This window comes from Megalobrama amblycephala, linkage group LG12 (genome assembly GCF_018812025.1).
Source record: "Megalobrama amblycephala isolate DHTTF-2021 linkage group LG12, ASM1881202v1, whole genome shotgun sequence".
NCBI lineage: Eukaryota > Metazoa > Chordata > Actinopteri > Cypriniformes > Xenocyprididae > Megalobrama > Megalobrama amblycephala.
This window is the reverse complement of record NC_063055.1, coordinates 23,964,491-23,980,935: the sequence shown is the minus strand read 5'-3', so window position 1 is coordinate 23,980,935 and position 16,445 is coordinate 23,964,491. Positions and strand designations below refer to the sequence as shown.

General features: G+C 36.6%; 1 protein-coding gene across 4 annotated transcripts; it reads right to left on the bottom strand.

Annotated features, from left to right (window-relative positions):
* Nucleotides 1-202: 202 nt before the first annotated feature.
* Nucleotides 203-16,422, bottom strand: mapk14a (mitogen-activated protein kinase 14a). Of its 4 annotated transcripts, none has more exons than XM_048209819.1 (12): nucleotides 15,959-16,421; nucleotides 13,020-13,149; nucleotides 10,500-10,558; nucleotides 8,903-9,014; nucleotides 8,622-8,651; nucleotides 7,945-7,992; nucleotides 7,723-7,837; nucleotides 6,946-7,017; nucleotides 6,030-6,109; nucleotides 3,478-3,556; nucleotides 2,330-2,503; nucleotides 203-1,287 (listed from the first exon to the last, which is right to left on the bottom strand). In XM_048209819.1, exons 1-12 carry the CDS (start codon nucleotides 16,075-16,077, stop codon nucleotides 1,220-1,222), a joined length of 1,086 nt encoding a protein of 361 aa, XP_048065776.1. In that variant the 5' UTR covers nucleotides 16,078-16,421; the 3' UTR covers nucleotides 203-1,219. The 4 variants fall into 4 exon arrangements, with proteins under 4 accessions (XP_048065776.1, XP_048065777.1, XP_048065778.1 ...); XM_048209820.1 differs by lacking the exon at nucleotides 6,030-6,109 and adding an exon at nucleotides 4,430-4,509; XM_048209821.1 differs by lacking the exons at nucleotides 6,030-6,109; nucleotides 15,959-16,421 and adding exons at nucleotides 4,430-4,509; nucleotides 15,641-15,661.
* Nucleotides 16,423-16,445: the final 23 nt, after the last annotated feature.

Below are 16,445 nucleotides of genomic sequence, written 5' to 3'. Positions count from 1 at the left end.
TATGGTAATATATGGTTACTATGGTCATTTCTGTAAGAGATCCAGGAAACTCATTTTGGAAGGTGCTTTGGTCAAAAATGCATAAAAAAAAAAAAAAAAAAAAATCAGACATGGAGTGGTGCATTGAAAATTAAAAGGTCAATAATTATTTCACACTCTAGGGTTCAACATAAAACCACAAATCAAAACAATGAAGCAGAAGTTTCTTAAAAATACAGGCCTTTATTTAAAGTAAACAATGGTGTGTTTGATTCCATGTTTATGTCAGGTACTAAAGAATACAGTTGCAGCCTTTCAGGTTCATAAATACCACCTCAACAGAATATAAATATCTTACTCTACTTTCATATTCGTAAATTCAATTAACAGCATTTAAAAAAAAAAAAAAAAAAACAGCTACTGGAGACAACAATCATTTTCAGATCGCATACAATTCACAGTAGCAACATCAGCAACATCTCTCTCACACACACACACACACACACACACTTTCACTCCCCAGGAAACATACACAAAAGATGTGAAAAATCAGAAATAAAACAGCTACAGAATAGAAAAGCTTTTTGAAACGTATATTTACAAATAGCCTGAACTCATCACTAATACCTACTTGCAACAATTTACATTTTCCTTTCTAGCTCTACCCAAAGAGACTCCAACAAATCCCATCTTTTTCAAACTGATTAATAAAGATTGTACTGTAATCATTAAATACAAAGCTCATTATTTGATTGGGGGAAAATACATATTACCAGAAACTAAATGATTACACTGTTTTTCACTGTTTAAACAATGTTTTCTGAACATTTTAAAAAACTTAATATACTGAAAATGTGATACATTGTACACAGAGAGAACATTATAACAGCACAACTAAATACTAAGAAATTTCAGGGAGATATTACATTTACAAATGGCCTTGCATTAATGTCATACATGAACATCATAAAACTGACCAGAGCAAACTGTTAAAAAAATAAGTGGTTGATATTCTTATTATCAGACTCAATACTTTTGGAGAGATTCACTGATTTTCTATGGCATCTATTCCTTCTGTTTGGCCCAGCAGACATTTTTTATTTATTTATTATTATTATTATTATTTTTTTTTTAAAAAGAAAAGTCAAACATCCTACTGACTGGCTGATCACAATACTGTAAATTACAGCATTACTGTATAAGTAGTACAGTTGGTTTGATTTCTATCCAAAAGAAAATGTCAAGATTCCATTTCATCTCCGTCAAAGACTGGTGGCTCAAAACTGATCACCTCCTCATATGTTTGACCTGTGCCGGAACAGAAGACAAACAAATAAGGATGTGACTGCAACATACATTAAATCTAGCTCATCCTAAATAATGTCTTTATCAAAACTGAACCAGCGTGGCCCCTTTTACATGTTCAGGGCAGGGTTATGTTTGACAACTAAAACCAAAACATTTTTCTTAATTAAAATATGGATGGATGGATGGACAAAAAGTTGAAGCACTAAAATTCCGAACAGGAAATTAATAAAAACTAAAACTGAACTGAAACTGCGACTAAAATAAGAATAAAACAAAATATTAATATTTTAAAAAGAAAACCAATAACAAAATTAATGACAAAAACACAGAACAAAATAACTAAAAACGAAAACCGACGATAGAAAATGAAAAGCTAATTCAATAAGTAATAGTACATAAATATAAATATAGTGTAATAATATAATAGTACATAAATAAGACTAGTACAGGGTCGCCTAAATGTCTTAGGCGAGTCTAACTCAGTGGAGCAAGTGAGCAAAAATGCTAAAATTGCTTAAAGGTGCTACAGAGGATGTTTTGTTTCATACATTTTTGCAATATTACTTGAAACTGTCTTTACTAACTGATAAAAGACTATTTATTAGGTGCACTGAAAGGAATAATATTAATATACATCATCTGTACACGAGGTAGGGCCTCGTGCACAGATGACATCAGCCAATCGTTTACGCGATCATCCAGTAACTTTCCACACTCCACAGGCGCCGCATGCAATGTTTTTGTCAGGAGACAGGAATAATAACTGCAGATTATGAGTTACCTGCGGTGAGTCCGACATAATGAATCCACTAACATGACACAGCGAATGCCGGTGGTAAACACTCGTGTTCCAATACTCGTGCACAAGTTTTGGGAGGCGTTCCCTCGAAATGAGCTGTGAAGGAGGAGGGTTGTTCTTACGCATGCGCTCATTTCATTTCTCAGTCGACGAAAAGATCCTCTGTAGCACCTTTAAAGCATTTTTAACTTGTACTAACTAGCATTTTCCACATAAACACCAAAAACTCTTCACATGACTCACGTTTCCACTCTTCAATATCAAGCTCTTGGCTCTCAAAACTCTGGTCGAAAGGTTCAGCCTCAGGTTCATCGTCTGGGTCATGGTACTGGGCAAAGTACGGATGCGCCAGAGCCTCCGCTGCAGTGATGCGCTTATCTGTGTCCAAAACTAGCATCTTCTCCAGAAGGTCCACAGCTAAAAATACAAAGAATTAAATATTTGATCAAAATTAAATATTGCCAGCATATTTTACCTACATTTGTTTAAATTGTCCACCTACAAAGATCAACAAAAGAACAGGAAAATATTTTATTGCCTTGTTTATTTCCTAAACAATGTGTACTTTACAATAAAATATACTAAATAAACTGCAATTTCACAAACACTACCATTTAAACGTTTGAGCCCAATAAGTTTTGTTTTTAAAAGAAATTAATACTTTTATTCAGCAAGGATGCATTAAAATGATCAAACGTGACAGTGAAGACTTAAAATGTTGCACAATTTACAAAATCTAAATGTAACAAAAGCTGGGTGATTACAGTGTGACAGGTTTATATCGCCTTCATTTAGAAAAGATTTCCATTTCAAATAAATGTTCAACTTTCTATAAGCATCACTTATAAAAAATAAATTAATAAATAAATACATAAGGGTTTCTACAAAAATATGAAACTTTTTTTTTTTTTTAACATAAATGTTTCTTGTGCAACAAATCAGCATATTAAAATGATTTCTGAAGGATCATGTGACACTAAGGACTGGAGTCAGTGTTGCCAACAGCTTTCAATTAAAAGTAGCTAAAACAAGTCGCTAGATGACGTCAGAATGGCGAGTTAGATCAGTGGGCGAGTATCAGAATCTAGATAAGATTTGTTCAAGAAGTTGCTAGATTTGTCGCTAGGCTCAAAGTCTCAAACGGCATGGGGAAGTAGCTAAATCTAGAGACAAAAATCACTAAATTAGCAACACTGACTGAAGTAATGGCTGCTGAAAATTCAGATTTGCCATCACAGGAATAAAAGACATTATAAGATTACTCTTTTTTATCATGTTGATCAAATAAATGCATCCTTGGTGAGCATAAAAGAAGATTAAAAATGAAAAAAATCTTAACCACGACAAACTTTTGAACAGTAGGCTAAGCACAAATAATTTTAGTGTTTTACCTAGTGGATTAGCCCCGATAAACACATCCGCAAAATTCCTCTTGGCCATCTGAGGAAGCGAGTTGATGTAAGTACGAGCCTGTGGAAAGAAACAGGTGAGCCGTGAGCAGTCAGAGGTAATAAAATAATGTTTATTATAATAATGTTAGTAATTCTTGACTTGGTTCCCATGACAACTGCTTGTGTTTTGCACATACATTGCTAACCCTGTGAATCACGACATTGTGCTGTTAGTAAGTATGCAGTGCCATTTGAATAATGCAGCAAACAAAAAGCTTCAGAAGGCAGAGAGGTCTGTGCTGGTGATGACAGACAGTGATTTCAGCTCGCATAGATCAGTGAATAACTGCATGATGGTTTAGCGGCAAGCAGTCACCGGAAGAGAAAGTGGAGAAGATGAAGGAACTCTGTTGGGTGTAATCTATTACTTTACTTCACTATTACTATTACTTATATCCTCCATAAAAATAGCATTTTAACCTGACTTGAAAATCTTCTAATGTACAACACTTTGTACTGGTCTCTGAATTTGTTTGGCTGAGCAGATATTTAAGTATATAAGTCCAGCAGCAGTGGGACGTTTTGCTGTGTGTATCACTCTGTTTGTCTGCGTTTCCAATGTTTAGGAACAGTATGTGCGCTGTAAGTAGAAGAGTCTTTTGGAAATCAGAGAAACGGTATTCTCTCTCGCTTCAGGAACACTCGGACCAGGGTTTCTCTCACCAGTGAGTGGGGAGAAGAAAACAGACAACCCAGAGTAGAATTGGAGTGGAGTGATTACATAACACATGACGACCGTGTTTACCTGGGCCGAACAACATCACTCTTAAACATGCGATATCGCTTTATTATACGTTACAAACTTTTTTAGTTCTTCTAAATGTCCATACTTCCAAAGTGAGGGGCATGATGGGTATTCTGCAAACAAGGGGCTGGGCCACAGTGAGCTCACCTCATGGCTAGGCATCCTGCTTATTAGAGAGGCAGGTGGAGTTCCTGTAAGTCGCATTATCTGTTGAAGCTGGTTTATATCTTTGAAGGCCAGGTCAAGGAGATCACGGTCCACAAATTTATTGTAACGCATATCTATCAAAAATTAACTGGACATTATATTGTGGTTCTCTCTAAAGACAGGATAAAAAGAAAGAGAGAGGAAAAGTTTGGCATGCAGATTGCATTCATATACAGCAGAGAAGAACATCATGCATTGGATAGCAAGAGAGCTTGATAGCTTGATAAGTGTATTAGAATCTGTTCAGAAATACAGCTGCCATCAGCAGATCTGGAAGACAAAAATCAGGCCTGTTAATTTCAGTTTAGATGTCAAGATTCAGTCCCAAACAGAACCTCAAATCAGTCTTTCATCTAAAAGTGAAGGCAATGAGAGCACTGGAAAAATGCACTTTTTTTTTTTTTTAATTAGCAACGTCAAACAACCACACTCAACACACATTCCCTGTTAGAATATCCAGCTTAGACCGGTCCAAGCAGATCATTAGCTGGTCAATCAACCACCATGTTCCAAAAACTAGCTTGATCACTTTACGATAGTATGAACATCTGGTAACTAGTTGTTGTAGCTGGTCTAAGATGGTGTACCGGCTTGCACCAGTTAAAGACCAGCTTACATTATGATTTAAAAAATTGGTCAGGTTTGGTGACAGTAAAAATACAAATAATACTAATATTTCAAATAAATACTGTTCTTTTAAACTTGCTATTCAAAGAGTCCAAAATGTATTATGGTTTCCACAAAAATATTAAGCAGCACAATAGTTTAACTGTGAAAATAAGAAATATTTCACCAAATAAGCATACTGAATATAGAATATACAATGATTTCTGAAGGATCTTGAGACACCGAAGACTGGAGTAACAGCTGCTAAAAATTCAACTTTTCCAAAGGAATTAATTACATTTTAAAATCTATTAAAATATATTGCAATAGAAAACAGTTGTTTTAAATTGTAATACTTTTCAAACACAAAATTGCTGTAATTTGATCAAACAAATGCAGCCTTGGTGAGCATAAGGGACTTTGGTAACACTGTACAACAAGGTTCATTTGTTAACATTAGTTAATGTATGAACTAACCATGAGCAAAACATTTGTTACGGTATTTAATCTTTGATAACGTTAGTTAATAAAAATACAGCTGTTCATAGTTTATTCATGTTTTTTCACAGTGCATTAACTAATGTTAACAGATACAAAAAAAACTCTTGATTTTAAAAATGTATTTGTTAATGTTAATTTCAACATTTACTAAGATTAATAAGCGCTGTACAAGTGCAGTTCGCTATTAGTTCATGTTAACTAATGTAGTTAACTAACGTTAACCAATGAACCTTATTGTAAAGTGTTACCGAGACGTTTAAAAAAAAATGTACCGACCTCAAACTTTTGAACGGTACTGTATGTCCAGCATGGACCAGATAAAAAGCTGTTTCAAAACACAGCTGCTAGATTAAAATGGATTTTCCACTTTGAAAATCAACACACACACAGGTGTTTTTAGCAAGTGCACTCTCCCTAAATATATCAAACTCACAGACTCCGATGATATTTTCATTAACAGCTCAGGTCCTGGAGTTCCAACCAGAAGCATAATAAGCTTCAACTGATCGATGTCTAGTAAAACAAGATGAAGGAAAACTAGGGTGGCTCAACAAGGAACACACCACAAAGCAAGAAATGCTCATTTCGGTTTCATGTGTACTTAAAGAACAGGAAAGCAAAGAAGCTTTGGTTCACTTCTGTGGTAAGACGAGCAAGCTAGTAAAAATAGCACAGGTTGAATATATTTTCAGCTTGCCCAGCAAAAGCATGTCAGAAGTAGCCGCACAGGTGTGCTCTGCCTGTAAGAGGGGGGAAATATTTGGCAAGTATTTCTGTTCCATGGGGTGTGGAGCCAGATGCATTAAGAGTGGCAGCCGTTCAAGATACAGAGTGTCAAATATGCAAAGCCAGGGGGGAAATCATGCTGAAAGTGCTGAAATGTGGACAATTTTTGTAATTAGAAATGAAAAATGAGAAAAGAGAGCGAGAAAGAGAAAGGCATGTCATTTCCTGCAGGGAGTTTATTGCGTTCTCATAATGATGGATCATATATCCTTCAAATCACTGTTGCGTCTTGGGGAACAGCTTGAAAACAGAGCTTAAGCGAAAGGGACAAAAGGTCAGTGTAACACATGAGAGGCAGACAGATCTGCCAGCTTCTGCCATAGCAAACATTCACACTGCAAGGACAGGAAAATAGAGAACGAGAGAGAGGGAGAAAGAGAAAATAGATTCTAATGTGGTGTTTAAAAACATGCATCCAAAATTTGTATACATTTAAATCAGCATGAGAGCAAAATACGCTCTTAAAAAAAACTAAATTATGGATGTTCCTGGCTTGGAGCCATGATGCAATTTACACAGAGTGTTCTGCAGGTCACCGAGGGGAAACGAGAGGAAAAGGATACGATCTGTGCCAGGGAACAGAGTCCTGCCCGTCAACAGCTCAGCCATGATGCAGCCCACTGACCAAATGTCCACTGAAAAGAAATCAAGAAAGCAACATTAGTGGAGAGGCAGCAAATACGTTCCCACTATTGTGTCCTGAGTCCTGACCCAGCTATCTTGTCAGATTGCTTAAAAAAAAAAAAATTGCATTGTTCAACTGCCACAATCCTCAAAAGACATTTCAGCAAACCCGACGTAAGACATCAAGATCTGTCTGGTTAGCATCGGCCAGTTAGCTTGTTCTCGATACTGTCATAACTAAATAACTGTTCAAAAGTTTGGGGTTAGTATGATTTTTTTTTTTTTGGTGAAGTTAATACATTTATTCAGCAACACTTTTAAAAGTTAAAGATTCCAAAAGGGTGTTTTTGCAGTGATGAAGCAGTACCATTTTCTTACCATTTTTAATAAATGTTCTTTTCAACATTCAATTAATCAAAGAATCCAGAAAAAAAAAATGTAGCACGGTTTCCACAAAGATATTAAGCAACTGTTTGTAACATTGATAATAACAATAAATGTTTCTTGGGTATAAAATCAGCATATTTGAATGATTTCTGAAGGATCATGTGACACTATAAAATATATTAAAATAGAAAACAGCCATTTTAAATTTTAATATTTCACAACATTACAATTTTACTGTATTTTGATCAAATGAATGCAGCCTTGTTGAGCCTTCTTTTTTTCCAAAACGTTGATTTGTATTGTATCAGATGTGGGTGTAGCTGTGTTACCTGTCATGTTGTAGTGCATCCAGTTGAGCATGATCTCTGGGGCGCGGTACCACCGTGTGGCCACATATCCTGTCATCTCATCATCTGTGTGTCGAGCCAGACCAAAGTCAAGGATCTGAGATGCAAAAAAAAAAAAGAGATGGGAAAAACAATACACTTATTAACAATTAAAGTATGAGTAACCACATTTTCATAACTATGAAAATAATATGACAGACTCACCTTAAGTTCACAGTCTTCATTTACTGCCAGATTACTGGGTTTCAAGTCCTGGTAAACGATGAGTGAATATTACTTTACTGTCTCTTTATACCATTTTAAAGGAATATTTGCAGCTATTTATGAATTAAATATAAAGATTTGACATCTTTTTGCATTTCAATTATTACAGACATAAATTTCAACTTGTCACTCAGTTCAAACAAACAAATAAAAAATGCCTATTTTTATTGAAGAAATATGATTCCATAAACTTGAATACTTTTAAAAACTAAAGTTATTTAAGCTGTAAAGAAGTGAAAACCTTTTCTATTTAGGCCAAGTAAATAAACTTCAGATTACCAATGTAACCGCGCAATTTCCTGCCAGGCTTGTAATCGCAAACAGTTTTTTAAATTCTTTATTTCTAAAGTAAGAATGAGTCATAATTATTTTCTGGTAATCGACAACATGACATCAAAGATGCTGTCCACAGATATCAAGCTGAAAATAACAAAGACTAACCCTTTAAGACTGAACTCGTTTCTAGCAATTTCTAGTTTTAGTCTACACAAAAGCAGGCCTGAGCATGTAACATAATGATGCCAGGGAGAATTGGCTCTATGGGGCAACACACACTGAATTTTTTGAGGGAAAAAAAGCCTGCAAGCCATTTCTCATATATCCGAGTGAACACTTACCCTGTGAATTATGTCAGCCGAATGGATGTACTGGTAAAATTAAAAGAAAAAAATAGAGAAAAAGAGTTATGTGAGATAATCAAATTCCAGCTATGAGGCTTACACTAAAATACACACTTAATTAAGTCAAATAAATGTCTCGATATTGTTTAGATACTACTATTCCAACATTGTCCTGCACAACATACTTTTCAGTTCATTATTTTTATTTCATTTACATCAGCTTTAAGATCTGAGATCCCTGTTTGTATTCATTACGAGACTGAAAAGTGCAGTTTCACCTTAAGCCCTCGCAGGATCTGGTAAATAAGGAACTGAACATGATCATCGGTCAGCTTCTGACACTTCACAATATTATTCAGGTCAGCTCCCATAAGATGAGTCACCAGGTACCTGCCAATCAGAACACAAGAAGAATGTTATTCTCCTGCCAACTGTTTAACCTGGTGTTAGGAGCGACTGCACTAGTGAAATGTAGGGAACATTTAGTTCTCTTTTAAAAAATGTGCTAATCTTGTTTTGCTTTGAGGGAAGTCTGTGCCTCCAAAATGAAGCAATATCTTAACATAAATTTTGGTCATGGAGCTGAACAACTAACTACCGTCAACTTCAATATGTGCCACTGGATCGGTTTTCCTGTAAATATACTTGTTGGGACTGTGAGAGAGGAAACTACAGGGAATATATAAACTAGGGTTGTGATGATACAATCACATAACAGTTGTGGGGCACCAATGACTTACATAGTATTATTTTTCCATACTATGGAAGTCAATGGTGTCCCACAACTGTTTGGTTACAAACATTCTTCAAAATATCTTCCTTTGTGTTCAGCAGAACAAAGAAATTCATACAGGTTCGGAACAATTTGGGGGTGAGTAAATGATGACAGTTTTTATTTTTGGGTGAACTATCCCACCTACAAACACCGCACGATAACCCATAGCAGAGTCCACATAAGCACTGACTCTAAGCAAGAGGGTGGAGCTAGAGGTCAAACAGAGCCAATGTGATACAACACATGGCAGAGCTTAAAATAAGCCATTCTTAATCCCAGAATCACCCTCCACCCAATAGATATACTCAGCATTAGAGATAAATCAACAAATACATCCCACCCCCACAAAGATTTAGAGGGAAAAAACACAGATTAGAGACAATAAACAAATATACATCGCTTCGACATGTACAGGCAATGAAAAACTGAAGCAAACTGATTTAGACACCAAAAACACATGCATTTACACACTCAAAGAAGAATATCTATATTTATTGGAAGAGCCTGGAGCTCTGAAGTTAAGTTGCCACAGCTAGTTTCAGTAGTGGAAGAAGTGCGGATGCCCCTCATCTATCAGTGTGCGTCAGGTCTATTTTTGGCAGCAGAATTGATGTTAAGTCACAGCAGCATCTGCTTTTACAACCTGGCCGTATCCTTTGCATTCCCCACTAACCCACGGCTGTTAGGCTGGAGCCAGGCAGCACAAAAAGCTGTCTCTGTGGAAACCCAAAGCTCCATAAAACCATGAGAGCCTGAAAACATGCTTATAATTACCTAACAAAGGCCACAAGATAAATAATGCATTATTCTGTTTAGTGTATGAGATATTAGGAGTAAAACACATAGGAGTGATTATAATAAAGCCATAATAAAGAATGTGTCATGGCTAATAATAATAATAATAATAATAATAATTTGCTCTAATTATAATCAACAGTTGTTTATACAGGAAGCATTTGATGCAGTGCCATTTTACACCTTCATTTGGAGGACACATCATTCTATTTTTGACATGCTGTAGCCACTTCATTTTGCCTGCCTAGCTGTATTTTAATCAAACCAGTGAATAACATCTTAGAGGAAGTAATTGTCCGACTCACACATCATTAAACTCCTCCAGGGAGGTGGCAGGTGTGAAAACATCCAGCAGGCCGATCACCTACAAGCACAAAGTGCAAAGAATACAAATCAGGATCATTTAGGACTGCATGTACATGTACTGTATTACAGTAAGATTTTATTGCATAACCTGACAGGGAAACCTAGAATTACCACAGCATAAGTTCTAGAATTTCCTGTCAGACAGAACACCCCAAATTCAATTAAGATAATAAGAAAAGTGAGTGAGGAATTACCATGGTTTTAATACCTGTTTGATTCTGACATAATAATGGCTAAATCTTATAGCAGAGGAGGACTGCTGGAATTTTTATGGCGTTTTCAAGGATACACTGAGAAAAAAAAAACAATGTTCCAGAATAGGGGTGGGGGGCGATATGACCAAAATATCATGATGCGAGTCATTTTATTTCACGATAATGATAATCACAATATAATTATTTTTGTCTTCAATAAGGTTATTATATCAAATGTTTTGATACCATTGAAATTTCATAATTCTTGTTGCCAACAAATAAACCTCTCAAACTTAATGAAGACAAGTAAACAGTCAGTGATAGAATAAGAACAAAGAAACTAATTGCAAGCATATAGGGAAACAAACTAAAATAAAAGACACAAAAAAAAAGACACAAATTATATAGACCTTAAAAATGTCAAGCACTAGAAATACTACATAAATTTTTATAAAGTAATCAAATGTGTTTAAAGGTGCCCTAGAATTTTTTTTAAAAAGATGTAATATAAGTCTAAGGTGTCCCCTGAATGTGTCTGTGAAGTTTCAGCTCAAAATACCCCATAGATTTTTTTAAATTCATTTTTTTAACTGCCTATTTTGGGGCATAATTAGAAATGAGCCGATTCAGGGTGTGTGGCCCTTTAAATCTGGTGCTCCACGCCCCAAGAGCTCGCGCTTGCCTTAAACAACATAAAAAAAGTTCAAACAGCTAATATAACCCTCAAAATGGATCTTTACAAAGTGTTCGTCATGCAGCATGTCTAATCGCGTAAGTACAGTGTTTATTTTGATGTTTACATTGATTATGAATGAGTTTGAGGCTATGCTCCGTGGCTAACGGCTAATGCTACACTGTTGGAGAGATTTATAAAGAATGAAGTTGTGTTTATGAATTATACAGACTGCAAGTGTTTAAAAATGAAAATAGCGACGGCTCTTGTCTCCGTGAATACAGTAAGAAATGATGGTAACTTTAACCACATTTAACAGTACATTAGCAACATGCTAACGAAACATTTAGAAAGACAATTTACAAATATCACTAAAAATATCATGTTATCATGGATCATGTCAGTTATTATTGCTCCATCTGCCATTTTTGCTATTGTCCTTGCTTGCTTACCTAGTCTGTTGATTCAGCTGTGCACAGATCCAGTTGCCCTGCCCTTGTCTAATGCCTTTCATAATGTTGGGAACATGGGCTGGCATATGCAAACATTGGGGGCATACATATTAATGATCCCGACTGTTATGTAACAGTCGGTGTTATGTTGAGATTCGCCTGTTCTTCGGAGGTCTTTTAAACAAATGAGATTTATATAAGGAGGAGGAAACAATGGAGTTTTAGACTCACTGTATGTCTTTTCCATGTACTGAACTCTTGTTATTTAACTATGCCGAGGTAAATTCAATTTTTGAATCTAGGGCACCTTTAAAAAATGCATGGTCTTTACAGTGTAAATTAAATATACATTTATTTTTATTAAGAATAAAGATTAACATTAATGACAGATGGCAGCAGTTATATTAGGCTGCTGTCACTTTAAGACCAAATGCACGGATCTGTTGATCAACCGGTTGGCCCTTTTCCACTGCGGTGGTACAAAATTGCCACCGTCACAGCCCTAAATTTGTTGCAGTTGCACCAATGGGGTGCGGCACAAAGGGATGCACCCTACTCAAGGGGGACCCTCACGCTGAAAAAAATTTGTAAAACCACTGTACTACAGGTTCTGACAAAATGTTAATTGCTGCAATCTATTTAAAATATTTTATGAATTTGAATTAATTAATTTAAAAAAAGGTTTGAAATAATGAGTGAGTCTTTAACTCATTAAGACTTCACTTAATTACTTATTAATGAATCTGCATTTTTGAATGAATCCCTTCAATGGCTCACTCATAAAGACTTCATTTGTTTCATTACTGGATGATTCTGTATTTTTGAATGAAACTCTTGAATGATTCAATGACAAATCCATTTTTTAACAGTCCACCTACTGGTGGGGGTTTGAATCGATATTGCAATATTTCAATGATTCATCGTGAAGCCCTACTCCTTATGAAATGAATATAAGTCTGCAATATATCTTCTTTTGTGCTCCATGGAAGAGAAGAAAAACTGGTTTGGAACAAAATGTAGGTGAGTAAATGACAAAATTTTAAATATTTGGATGAACTAAGCCTTTAACAATTAGGATTACCAACCGCTACTCTGCATATTGGTCTTGTCAGTTTGATAATACCAGGGATCCAAACTCACATTCTCATGTTTCATATGCTTGAGTAGCCGCAATTCCCTGTAGGTCCGCTTGGCATGGATGATGGACTGAAATGGTCTCGACAGCTTCTTCACGGCGACCTTCAATCCTGACTTTTCATCATATGCAGAGCTGAAACAAACAGAAGGACATGACTCAAGCGTGCCGTCACACTTTGTTGCACAACTAAAACGCCAACATGCTACAACAGGACCAAAGTTAAAGACGGTTGGAAGAAAGAGTCAGCAGCATATGAGGACAATGAATTAACTTGCCATACATTTCAGACTGGAACAAAAGCTGTCCAGATTCTCACTTCCTCATTTAAGTAACCAGCGATGTTTACAGACGGAACTAAAGGGTAAAACGTAGCTACTGCAACCAATCATAAAGTACCTTTGCAAGGACAAACATAATCATTTGACAGACATCGACCACCACGTGCATATGTAGTACAACTAACAGTGAAGGTAATGATACTACCTTTTAATACACATAGGATATTGTATAACTTGACCTGAGACCTACTGCCGGTTACATAAACCACTTAGACTAGTCTTAAAAGTTAAGACACTATTTTTTTTCTTGAAGAGCGGTCCTAATTTTTAAAGTCCGTCACATAAAAAGGTAAAAAATAACATTGATTACCCCTTGGTTAACTGCAAGTTGGTCAAACTAGTTCTTAAGACACAGTCTTAATATAGTGACTAAGTTTATGCAACTGGCCCCTGAACTTATCAAAGAAAATCTCAGTGCTCTGCTTTTTTAAATACACTAAACAGGCTGAGAGATGAGCCTGGCACTTCAAACCCAGTGCAATCTGTTCATCAGATATTCAATTACACAGACACAATAAGGGGGCCCATGAAACATAATCTAGATATCACGGTTGCCTAGCATCGCAATTTCTAACAGTCACTTTGGTGCATAAACAACCTGTCTACCCTGAGGAGGAGTAATTTAGAAAATGAGCCTGGCCTTCAAACACCTGTCTGCTTAAGAGACATAGACCTTTCTGAAAATCATTTGCAAACATTAAAAAGAGTGAGGTAACACTTGTTTTGAGTTTAAGAAAGAAACCAAAAGAACTCTTTAGATGTGCACAAATATGACTGGATAAAACAAGATCACATTTCCTCAGAAAAACATTGTCATAATTAGCATGTTTCTGATCACAACAATTTTTTAAAGACGAAACATGCAATTTTTGCAAAGTAAAAATACCACATTAATATGCAAATACAACAAGTAAACCATTTGTAGACTCATTTCCCTAAAAACAGCGTGTTGGTTTCAAAACACTACAGTGTTTGTTTGAGCACCTGACACCACAACATTGTCTCTAACAATGGCCCAATCAATTAATAGCAGTGTGTTTGGGGAAACCTGTTTGAAAACAGCCATTTTGTTTAATTCCACTTGGTGGCACTAGTGCTGCAGAAATAACAAAGTTTAGCCTTAAAGGGATGATAGTTCACCTAAAAATGAAAACTGTCATTATTTACTCATCCTCAAGTTGTTCTGAACCTGCATGAAGTTCTTTCTTCTGTTGAAAACAAAAGAAGATATTTTGAAGAATGTGGCTGGGTGACCAAACAGTTGCTGCTCCCCACTGACTTCCATATATATATATATATATATTATATATATATACACACACACACACACATATTATGGAAGTCAATGGGGACCGGAAACTGCATGGTTACCTGCATTCGTCAAAATATCTTCTTTTGTTTTCAGCACAAGAAAGAAATTCATACAGGTTTAGCAACTCCATTTTGGGGTGAACTATCCCTTTAAATGTGCACCCAGTAGGTTTTTGTTTATGTTAAGCTCACTCTCGTGCATTCCAATAATCCCAATAATAATAATAAGTTTTAGACTTTATACTGAGGCCAAAACTGTTTATGCATATTTTGTGTTGTTTCTTTTCTTTTCGTTCTTCAGCCAATTGCATGACATGTTAATCATGTGATGTCAACACGGCGGCGCCCTTTGCTCTACGTAGAATAAAGCAACATATTCAGACTGGACTGGAAAAGTCTGTTTGGTTGATGCATTTATTTTTATCTATAATGCTTTGTTAATACAAATTACTGAACGCGCCTTTAAGTGAATCATAACTGAGTGTCAGGAAACAGCACAGAACCACCAATAAACTTCCTCATCGCAACTAAAACCGAGCAATCTATAGGAATCAATCACGAGATTAAGATAATAACATACGACAAACCCTGTGTGTTTTTCTTCATCTCATCCTGGGTGTTACTACAAGCAAACGATAAAATTAAGTGCCATGAATCACTGACAACAGTCGTGAAATTACACGCAGCTCTGACTCATCGGTGCGTTCCAAAACCTATCGAGTTACCTACAAGGTGGCCAAAACCGGCAGCTCCCTTGGGTGTAAGACACAGTCATGGTGCATCATCTGTGGGGTGACCTCATTCAGGACAGACCCCACCAGATGTCCTCATTAAGACCACCCTACACCACTAAATAGGGCGAATTAAGGACAGTGTGGGTCTGTATCATAAACAACGACCACACTTTGCAAGATAAACAACTATTCAGTTTATCGCGTTCATCTCTTCGACTTGCAACAATTTTAACGTGTTACCTCATTGTGCATCACGTTGCCCATCCACCGCAAAGCTTTACTTTGAAACTGAAGTGGCATGCATGCGTGCACGCGAGGTGGCATTTGCAACATACGATACTTTAAAATGTTTATAAAGCGTAACCACACACGTTAAAACACTTTGCAACACTACAAGCACTTTAAACTCATTTTTTGTGACTAGAAATCCCTCTTGCGCAACAAACCACGGACTTTGGTCTTATTAGCAAGTTTGCTAACGCAGTGCAATGCTGTACGGGCCCGCAAGAATGAATGGGACACAGCGTTCCGCCATAGAAACAGCAGATAAATATTTACCAAACAGTTCCATATGCACCAGAGCCGACAGGAGACAAGTTCTGATATCGCACAGGGACCTCCCATATCGTCTTGTTGACCTCCTGTCGATAGAAAGTGGGTCTTTCTTTCTGCGACATGCCTGCAGAACGAGCACCCGAGGCGACTTGAGAGACTTCTGCTTTCCCTGGCTTGCCTGCCTGTGATTCAAGGCGGTTGAGTTTTCTTGCAACAATCAAAAATGGAAAGTAACCGACCGATAAAGTCGCCCGTGCACGCGAATTCTCAAGAACGAACCGTCCCACTGTGTTTAATTCATGCCAGCGGCTCCAGATATTCTTGGAATGTGACTATTCGGAAGTTGCTCGGTTCCGGGTCACGCTGATCTCGAGCACTATCCCGTCTGCGTCTCTCCCTGCTGCTGCAAATGAAAGTCGCAGTAAAAAAGCGAACTGAGTTCCCAAGCGCGCCCCCTGCAACACATTCACACGTACACATGAGGTTGTAG

Coding starts and splice junctions, on each gene's coding strand:
- mapk14a (XM_048209819.1), bottom strand. CDS start 16,077: ATGTCGCAGAAAGAAAGACCCACTTTCTATCGACAGGAGGTCAACAAG. Junction 9,015..10,499: donor CTGGAGGAGTTTAATGATGT/GTGAGTCGGACA, acceptor TCTGATTGGCAG/GTACCTGGTGACTCATCTTA. Junction 1,288..2,329: donor TGATATTGAAGAGTGGAAAC/GTGAGTCATGTG, acceptor GTTCCGGCACAG/GTCAAACATATGAGGAGGTG.